At 35.0% G+C, this 10298-nt stretch overlaps 1 protein-coding gene across 1 annotated transcript; it reads left to right on the top strand.

Annotated features, from left to right (window-relative positions):
- On the top strand, window positions 1–3823 carry LOC112510990 (nitrate regulatory gene2 protein-like). Its single transcript, XM_025116343.1, has 5 exons — window positions 1–439; window positions 822–1304; window positions 1602–1780; window positions 2736–2959; window positions 3043–3823. The coding sequence occupies exons 1-5, from the start codon at window positions 1–3 to the stop codon at window positions 3821–3823; spliced, it is 2106 nt and encodes a 701-aa protein (XP_024972111.1).
- The last annotated feature ends 6475 nt before the right edge of the window (window positions 3824–10298 follow it).

The following is a 10298-nucleotide window of genomic DNA, read 5'->3' as shown; positions in this document are numbered from 1 at the left end:
ATGGGGTGTTCGGAATCAAAGATCAACAACGTCGAAACTGTGAACCGATGTAAGCAAAGAAAAGCGTTTATGCAACGATCAATCTCCGCCCGCAACGCCTTTGCCGCGACCCATTTTGCCTACGCCGCCGCTCTCAAGAACGCCGGTGCGGCCCTTAGTGATTATGCCCAAGGGGAGCTTTGGTTCCTGGACCAATTTCACTCTACCTCCGCCACATCATCCACCACCACCAGCAGCCACCCTCCACCACCGCAACATCTCCGATATGATTCCCTTCCTCCTCCTCCTCCTCCTCCACCTCCACACCCAGATTCCTCGGACTTCAAACCTCGCTCCAACTTGATCGTGAACGAAGTTGACGAGGCCGAAGATCATAATATAAAGCATAGTAGATATAGAAGCTCTAATGGAGGTAGGGCAAGAAGTGGTATTGTAAAAAGTAATTTGAAATACGAAATTGCGGAGTCCGGACGAGGTCGCTTTCTTTAAGAAGTATTTCCACGCTCTGCGGATTGTGTTGCAGTTGAAAGCAACATCTTTCCGCGATAAAACCGTTAGAATATGAGGAATCTATTAGATTACTCTCCAAAATATGACTCTTTTGGAGAGTAATCTAAAAAGATTCTACATACTCTGACATGATATTTAGAGTCAAAGTCTACTACTCTAAAAACTGGACACTCCGAGGCAATCTGTACTCGTCTAGCCCCCTCTCAACATCCTGGGACAATCTTTGCCCATCTAGCCTCCATTGGAGGGGGCGACTTAGAGTCCTCATATCAGCTAGACTTGGACTTTAAACATAACAAACTTTTCAACAGGTATCTCGAAAGGAGGGATGCAAAACGAGAAACTCCCTCCTCCACGGCCCGCACCATGGCATAGCGATCGCAATCTTGATCGTGCTGCACCACCTCCACCGGAAAACGATGAAATATCATCGTGGGACTTCTTTTCTACGTTAATGAAGGACATGCCTGGACCTAGCTTAGCTGAAGATGATGATAAACGTAGCAGAAATGATGGAAGACCGAAGATTCCGAGGAAAATATTGGAGAATCAACGGGAACATGATGGTGGTGGAGCGATTAGAACCGGCGGCGGTTACGGTAAAGCGGTGGAGGAGAGTGAGGTAAAGCCGCCACCGTCAGCCATGAAAGGAGGTGTGCAGAATGTGAACTTGTTACAGGTATTCAAAGAGCTTGCTGATTGTTTTATGAAAGCTTCAGAGAGTGTCCATGAGGTTTCAAAGATTCTTGAAGCCAATAGGTTGCACTATCACTCTAATTTTGCAGATAATCGAGGTATATAAGAATCAAATGGTTGATTAATCTTTTTCTTCTTCCGTTATTGGGATAACTGTTGGTTTCCGGGCCAGCTTACGCACACGGATTAATACCGGGTGACTATGAATGTCCTGGGGTCATCTCCATAGCCACAAGGGTTTTGGCAGCATTCGGATTAGAACCCAGGGAAAATGAGATTTCCACTATATCCCCTGAGCCTTAAACTTTGACATTTTTCAGATCATCTTTCTTTCGAATCTTTCAAATTTGATTTGTTTTTTGGCTGATAACTATGACTAGAAGGCTTGTTTTTAGGTCATATCAATCGTTCTACAAGAGTCATGCGCGTCATTACATGGAATAAGTCGTTTAAAGGACCACAAATTGCTGATGATTCGAAGGATGACTTGACTTCTAAAGAGAATGATCAAACTCATGCTACAGTGCTCGACAAGATGCTAGGATGGGAGAAGAAACTATACGATGAAGTGAAGGTATGTCAATCGGATCTAAATTTTCCCTGGCCAATCTGTGTGTTCTTAGGGGCTGTTTACCACCTGCAGACCGGACCGTCTCTTACTGGTTAAGAGGTGATTACCCGTTTAGAAAGAATGTTGTTTACCAACACACTCTGATCCACTAATATGTTGATCTAGATGCCTACCTGGTCAGGAAAGAATTGCTTTCTGACTCGGTCAGTGCTTCAGTAAGTGCTTACCCAAACACTTGGATAAACAACCATTTTCAGTTTTGCATACCCAGGCCGAACCTTTTACCCGGTTAACACTGACCCGATTTGTGTTGGTAAAGTGCCGTTAGTGTCAATGTTGATCTAGTTGAGATAAGTAAGGATTGAACATGAACAACTAGATTTGATATGAGGATAGTTGATCCTTTGTTAGATCACTTTTTTGGTTTTCCGTTGGATTAGGAACGATGAGCTCTTGTTAATGAGCATTCTAGCCCCAAGAAGGCTCAAATTTCGTCAACAAAGTCTACACTACCTATAAAAGTCAATAGCAATACCAAAAGGGCTTTTGGCCCGGGCAACATCAGGTAACCCAATCTTTCTAGAGCTTATATATATTCGGGAGGGTGCACACAAAGACTCCATACGTTCGGGGTACGGTCGTACAGCCCTTCAGTTCCGTAGACGTCCTTGGGGCCTACCTATGGGATTTCCACCATTTTTGAAGCTCTCTTGGAGCTGCTTTTATACAGGTGTAAGGGTTCCAAAACTCACGGAAGGTGAGGTGTGTGGTTGAGTTTCATTTGGCGTATATAAATATTATATTATATACTCCAAAAAAAATATCAACAACATTCTGAAATGATTTAGGAGTCCTAGAATAATACTATTTGGGTGAAAGGCAACTGCTTTAGGTTTATTTTGTTCTTGACATATGATTTGATTTGCTGAATCTTAAGCTTCCTAGTGATGCTCAACAGGCTTGTGAAGATGTGAAATATGAATACAAGAAAAAGATTGATTCAATGAATAAACTTAGAAAACGAAGCGCTAGCAGAGACTCCTTGGAGCGAAACGAAGCAATGATTAGTCATCTGCACACAAGGTGCATTGTGAACATGCAATCCACGGATTCAACTGTTTCAGAAATCAATCGCCTTCGTGATGAGCAATTGTACCCGAAACTTGTTCAGCTTGTTAAAGAGTGAGTTTAGATGCAAAGAACAAACGATCCAGAGAATATTTTGAAGTAAATGTTTAACAAAAATCGATCGAAACTTGTTGCAGGATGGGGATAATGTGGGAAAACATGCAAAAACAACACGAAAACCAATCTAAGATCGCACAAGCACTAAAGGCCATCAACATCTCGCAATCACCGAATGAAACAAGCGAGCACAATTTGAACAACACACAGCAACTCCGTGTTCAGATCAAGATGTGGCATTCTGAGTTCCAAAGGCTCATGCTACATCAGAAAGAATACGTTAAATCTTTAAACAGTTGGCTAAAACTTAACCTCATCTCCATCGATAACAGCTTAAAAGACAAAATTCCATCTCCTCAAAACCCTAAGATTCAGTCATTATTACGTATCTGGCAAGATCAACTAGAGAAGCTTCCAGAAGAAGGGGCAAAAACCGCAATAAACACTTTTGCAGCTGTAATCGATACCATAGTTCAATATCAATCAGACGAGATGGAGCTGAAGGACAACTGTGAGGAAACTCGAAGGAAACTAAGCAAGAAATCGCGAAAGTTTGAAGAATGGTGCGATAAACAGATCGCGAAGAGAACTCCGATGGAAGAGATGGATCCAGATATGGCGGACGATGAGGTGATTGCCGATCAACAGATGGTGGTGGAGGCGTTGAAACGGAGGTTGGAGGAGGAGGAGGATGAATATCGGCGGCGATGTATTCAGGTGAAGGAGAAGTCGTTGATGAATCTTAAGAACGGTTTACCGGAAGTTTTTACGGCGATGTCGAAGTTTTCCGGTGCTTATTCACATATGTACGGAACGTTGCAAACAGAAAACTATAGTTTGCAAAAATTCTATAACAATTAAATAGCTTTGATGTTAATGTTTGGTTTGTACAAGATTGTGATTTTACAATTGCCATAAATTATGATTTTTGTTTCTATGGTTTTGTTAATAGTTTTTAAAATAAGAGATTGTTTGTTTACCTCTTAATAGTTTTATTAAGAGACAGTTTTTGAATCGTTAAGAAGTGAATCTTGTCTAGTAAAACTATTAAGAGGTAAACAAATGCAGTACATCACAGTTTATTGGTATTAAAACTATTTGAATGATTTTGTGTTTCAAATGCAATACATCATATTTGTATCACCAATGCAACTCAATCAATTGAAATATTCATGAAAATGATTGGGGTTCATTAATTAAGATTTGAATATTTATAGAAGATGACTAAGGTTCATTAATTATGTTAATACTTTATATTAGAAAACAATCTAAACTTTTATGAAATTACATATTTATCAAACTAAATTAACAATTAAGATTAAGTTACATTAATTGTACAAATATAAAGAGTTGGGTAATAATAAGTGAACTCTCTCTCTCTATATAGTTTCTGCATCTACATGGCACTTTAACGATTCAATCAGAAATTGTCGTGGATTGGTTCTTCACCTTTTGGAAGACTAATGTACGTAGTAAAAAGTGAGGCGGAAGAAAGTTGGTCCTTTTCATTTTTTTGTTTCAAGACTTTTCAGTGATTCAGAGATATGTTATCATGTGGCAGAACTACTACCCTTCTAAAGTGTCACGTGCACACTAGATTCTAATCGATGTCCCCATCCATTGTATAAACAAGATTATCGAAGTAAGTATTTGTTTTTTATTTCTAACTATTAATTTATCAATTATGTGGGGTTCGTTTAAAAACTTTATAATTCGGACTATTTACCTCTTAATTTCTCTTTTTTTTTTTGATTTTTTTAGCTATTGCTTCTTTTTCCATCAGATACGTCACCGTCCTTTCATCACTCATGTGAAATGCACGCCTCCACATTCTCTCTCTCTCTCTCTCTCTCTCTCTCTCTATATATATATATATATATGTGTGTGTGTGTGTGTGTGTGTGTAATTTCTATAAGTATAGGTTAACTTAGAAGCTTAGTGTGAAACAAGAACTTCTATCGACGATCTATCCTCTATCGAAAGCATCGATCTTTTCACAAACAAACTCACTGGCAGCATTCCCGATAGCATCGGAAGTCTAAAAGATATCCAAAAGGTTCTTACTGTGTTCCATCTGTTAAACAATTGTTGAGATGAATTTCTAAAATGAAAATTTTATAAAAATCAAGAGAATTTTGCAAAATTTTCGCACCTGATTTTACAAAACCAAACTATTGACTCAGATTTTAGACGTTTGTCGGTTTATAAAAACAAATAGTCTTATTGATTCAAATTTCAGACGTCAGTCTCACCTCTTATTAATCAGAAGTGAAATAAGACTCAAGATTCAACACCTCTTAAAAACAAACACCACCTAAGGATCTCCAATGAAAAGTTTTTCTTTAAGGGAACCTAACACCACGTCTTAGCTAATTTCGATAAATTATGGCTGTAAAAAATGTGTCTTGATAAATTCGATGGTCATAATTGTTATCTACGTTTGGAATTGAATCCTGGACAAATAGGATACATTCCACCACATCTCTCAGAACCTTAACCATTACATGTAATCCTTGTGGTTCCCCGGTTCAAAATTCATATAAGTAAAAAATGTAGTATCTTGAATGTATGGCTGATTGTATAAGATGTAAGTCTCGTTAAGTTGCTAACAAACAAGCACTAAGGGGCTGTTTACCAAACACTTACTCGGGTAAGCGTTTACCAAGTCACATTACCTCACCGGATGAATATGATAAGGACTAAGAATCTTACCAGGTAAGAGAGAAACAAGGACCATTAGTCTTACCTAGTAAGTGAGGGCGACGACTCTTATCACGGTAAGCGCTTACCGGGTGAATTGTTGCATACAATGTCGTTTTGATAGACTAAAATCTTATCCGGTAAATAATTAATAGTGTTAAATTTTACCGGTAAACACTTAACTTATCGGTTGAGCATGTCAAAGACCGATAATTTACCTAATAAAACATATAACAACATCCAAGAATCTTACTAGTAAGTGAGGAAGACGATTTTTACCATGTTAACGTTTATCAAATAACACACTTACAAACAAAATCCATTTTGACAACTGAGTTATCCAACGAGGTAAATGAGTGACAAGTGACAACTCTTTGTCGATAAACATTTACCTGATAAATATTTGGTAAACAACTTTTTATTTAAAATTTAGAGCGTCTCTAATAACTATGTTATTTTTAAAAAATTGGAGATATGAAAAGAAGTTTGTTCCAAAACTATTATAAACTCTCTTTTAAAATAGAAAAAATTGTGAGAGAGAATAGAAATTTTTACAGATTTAAATTAAAAGAAAAAGAAAAAAATATAAGATAAAATGTCAAAAATGTGGACATATTAACATGTCACATATTTACAAAATGAAGCAAAAAATTATCAGCAAAGGAGACATCAAAATCCCATGTTTGTCGTTTCGTTACTCATTTGTCGGTTTATATTTGTCGTTTCTATGATTTATGTAATAAAATAATGACGACATGAATTAAAATTGTCTATCCTCAAAACAAAATAATCGCCAATAAATTAAAAAATGAAATAATAAAGTATAATATTACCCTTACAACTAAAACCAACCAATAATTGAAAAAAAAGGAAGCGATGGCATTAGCCGACAAAGTTAACACTAATTACATTATTAATAAAAAAAAAGGAAATACATATATATATATATATATATATATATATAATATTTCAAATGCAACCTTGTCCATTTATACAATCAATATAACACAATCAATTGAAATACTTATAAAAATAACAAAAGTTCATTTATTATAATTTAAACATCTATGAAAAATGACTAAAATTCATTAATTATGATCAATATTTTATACTACAAAACAATCAAAACTTTCATGAAATTACATATTTATCAAATTAAATAGATGGTTGAGATTGAGTTGTATTGGTTGTACTAATGTAAAAGATTGCATAATAACTCATCTCTCTCTCTCTCTCTCTCTCTATATATATATATATATATATATATATTGATTATAATATATTAAGATGTTTATTACTATTATTATTATATTAAAGATGATTTTTAATATTTTTTTAGTGTATGGTTGGAGTTGATTTTTTATTTGTGTTCAATGGACCACCATTTTTAGTGACTTTGGTGTTATTTTTCTAGTGATTGGGTTAGAGATGTTCCAAAAACTCAAAATATAAGAAAATAAATTGTTGGTTTTTTACAAGAATTTTATTTGTTTCGTTTTTTTTTTTTTTGAAGTATATAATATTTATATACGACAAATGCAACAAATAAACTTATACACCCTCCTCACCTATGGTAAGGTTTGAACCCCTGACCTCCTAGAAGACCAAGGGCTATGATACCGATAGGCCAAAGACCCTTTGGTTATTTGTTTCGTATTTGATGGTCATTAAAGAAGTAGTTGTAAATTTGATTTATTTTGGATGATGATATAGTTTTCATTTAAATATAAATACAATATTTTATTAACACAATTCTATTTTTAACACTATTTATTTATTTATCAACAATTAGTACAAAAAATCATCAATGATAATTTTGTCACTATATTGTTTTCTTTTTGTGTCTCTAGAACGTCTGATTCACTACTACAGTAAACAACATGTTAAGTTACAATCACATACCACTTGCCATCATGTGAGAGTACCTTGTTCGTGAGATCATTTTTTTACATTTGAAACTTCACAGTAAAACGTTATAAAAATAACATTGACAGTGTTTTTGCTGTGAAGGTTCGGTTTTTTTAATCTTCACAACGTTTTACTATAAAGTTTCAAGTGTAAAAAGTTGTTTCACGAGTCTCACGAAAACAAGTTGGTCTCACCTGAAACCAACCCTATATATCTAGGGATAAATGATATTTGGGTAAAAAGTTGATTAGTGACAATCCTAACCAATCTCACACATAACCCATTTCTAAGGATATTAATATAAGATATTTTTTGGCTCATTCATGCTAGAGACGAATAAATATACCATATTTATCATACAATTTATAATATACAAAATAAAATGAATCTCTTTGTCAATATGATAAGAGTATAACACTACTAGAAAACTGAGTATTTCCAGGAGGAAATTTTTAGCGTCCGTAATCTGCCGGGGAAAAAAATCCGCTAAAAAAATAATCACCGGCGCCTCTTTTTCGACGGTTCTATCCGTCGGAAATACTTTTTTCCGACGGATAGAGCAGCCGGAAATGTTTACCTGTTTGGTAGTGTAGAAAAGGACAACAAAAACATGACAAAATGGGGATGTTGGTTGTCTGAATTTTAAATTTCAAAAAGATTAACAATTGACTGAAACTTATTTATGGTGGTAAAAATGTTTTAATTTTCAACAAAAGTTTAAAACAGGCTTATAATGCCCAAAATCCTTAATCCATGAGTAAACCTTTTTTTCGTTTATAATTTTGTGGTAATACAAAAAAGAGTAGTATATATGACGCTTACCAGATATTCATTGGGTAAGTATTTAACAGGTCAATTGTCTTACAGGATGAATATAACAATAACCGAAAATCTTACCTAATAAGAGAGAAAGCAATGAGGAGAGTTTTACCCGGTTAGCGTTTACCATTAATTCATTTTGATGGTCGGGAATGTTACATGATAAGAGATGAAAATGGTTACTCTTGCCGGTAAACATCTATCCGGTAAGCATTAACTAAACGATCATTTAGACTCATAGCATTTAAATTAGCCCATAAACAATAACACAACTGATTCTGAAATAGTATCTTAACAAAACTTGATTTGGGCTTATTGTCAGGCTCTTAATCCAGCTCGATAACCACCTAACGAGCTGTTGTGAATCTAACGCATGATCCTCTTGGAAGGACGGTAGGCCCCAGCTTTTTCTATGGAGGGGTACTTGAAAAACAATTTTAGCACAAATGTTTAAAGGTCCGTTTATCAAATACTTACCGAGTAAACACTTATCGATAAAATTCAATACTATTATTTACTTACGAGGTAATATTTTGGTCAACAAAACGGCTTTCTATGCAACAATTTACCCCTATAGTAAGAGTCATTGCCCTCACTTACCGGATATGACTCTTGGTCCTTGCCTCGTTCTTATCGGATAAGATTTTTAGTCATTACCATATTCTTCTGTAAGATAATATAACTTGGTAAGCACTTACTTAAGTAAGCATTTAGTAAACGGTCCCTAAATGACCATAAACAAATATGGACTTTTACTCACTTGCAATAAGGTCGGGTCCTTTGAAGCTCCTTCACCACTCTTCTAAAAGGCTAACCACAACAATTGGTGTGGATCAAGACTTGTGTCTCATACCATATTAAGCATGTGGCACATCATGGCCTAGTATGCGGTTTTTGTAGCACGATACTTAATTTTCTTACCTTTTAAATGTCTTATTTGTTAGTTTTGGATATATAACCTAATTTAAATTGATCATCAACGGTTACCATTTGATATGTCGTAACCACCGCTAATTAAAAAAACAAAAGAAATTTAAAAAATGGATGATGGATAGGTGGGTTGCATCAGTTGTATAATCTAGAGGGGTTTATTTGAACACCCCACTATCTACAATATAAATATATAATATAAATATTTGCCATTATAAATCACACCTCAAAAAACGTCGCGGGCTCACCGCCACGCCACGCCATGCGTTACGCCATTTAGAACTTTGAATCCTAGAGGTCATCAATTCAAATCCTTCCAAAACCATTAGGGATTTTACTGGCTGTTCTTTAGGGACCCCTAAGATTAATTAAGATACGGACAATCTGACCCAGACACCCACAATTAATATATATATATATATATATATATATATATATAGGTGGAGGTTCAAACGAGAACCCCTATGATTTATGAGAACGCGAGAACAACCCAAAAACTCAAACTTTTTTAATTAATAAATTAACTTTTATTATATATAAATAATTTAATAAGGACAATAATGTAATTAAGTAATTTTTATAATTTTTATTTTATTTTAATTAACCATAATTATCTTTTCACGTTCCGCGTTTTACTCTTGGTAGTTATCTGCTTCTTCTTCTCGTTAACATTTTTTCTTCATATCACACCTCTATCACATAAGTATCACACTCATATCATATGATTATCACACCCATATTATATGATTACACCAAAATTTTAACTTATCAACCAAAACGATAACCCAAGTGATGTATAACAGTGATTATCACACCCTTATCACATGATTATCACACCCAAATCACATGATAACACCAAAATTTTAACTTATCAACCAAAACGTTAACCCAAGTGATGTATAATGGTGATTATCACACCCCTATCACATAAGTATCACACTCATATCACACCCCTATCACATGATTACACCAAAATTTT

Source organism: Cynara cardunculus, assembly GCF_001531365.2.
Source record: "Cynara cardunculus var. scolymus isolate 2C chromosome LG 4, CcrdV1, whole genome shotgun sequence".
NCBI lineage: Eukaryota > Viridiplantae > Streptophyta > Magnoliopsida > Asterales > Asteraceae > Cynara > Cynara cardunculus.
This window is presented reverse-complemented; position numbering and strand designations above follow the sequence as displayed.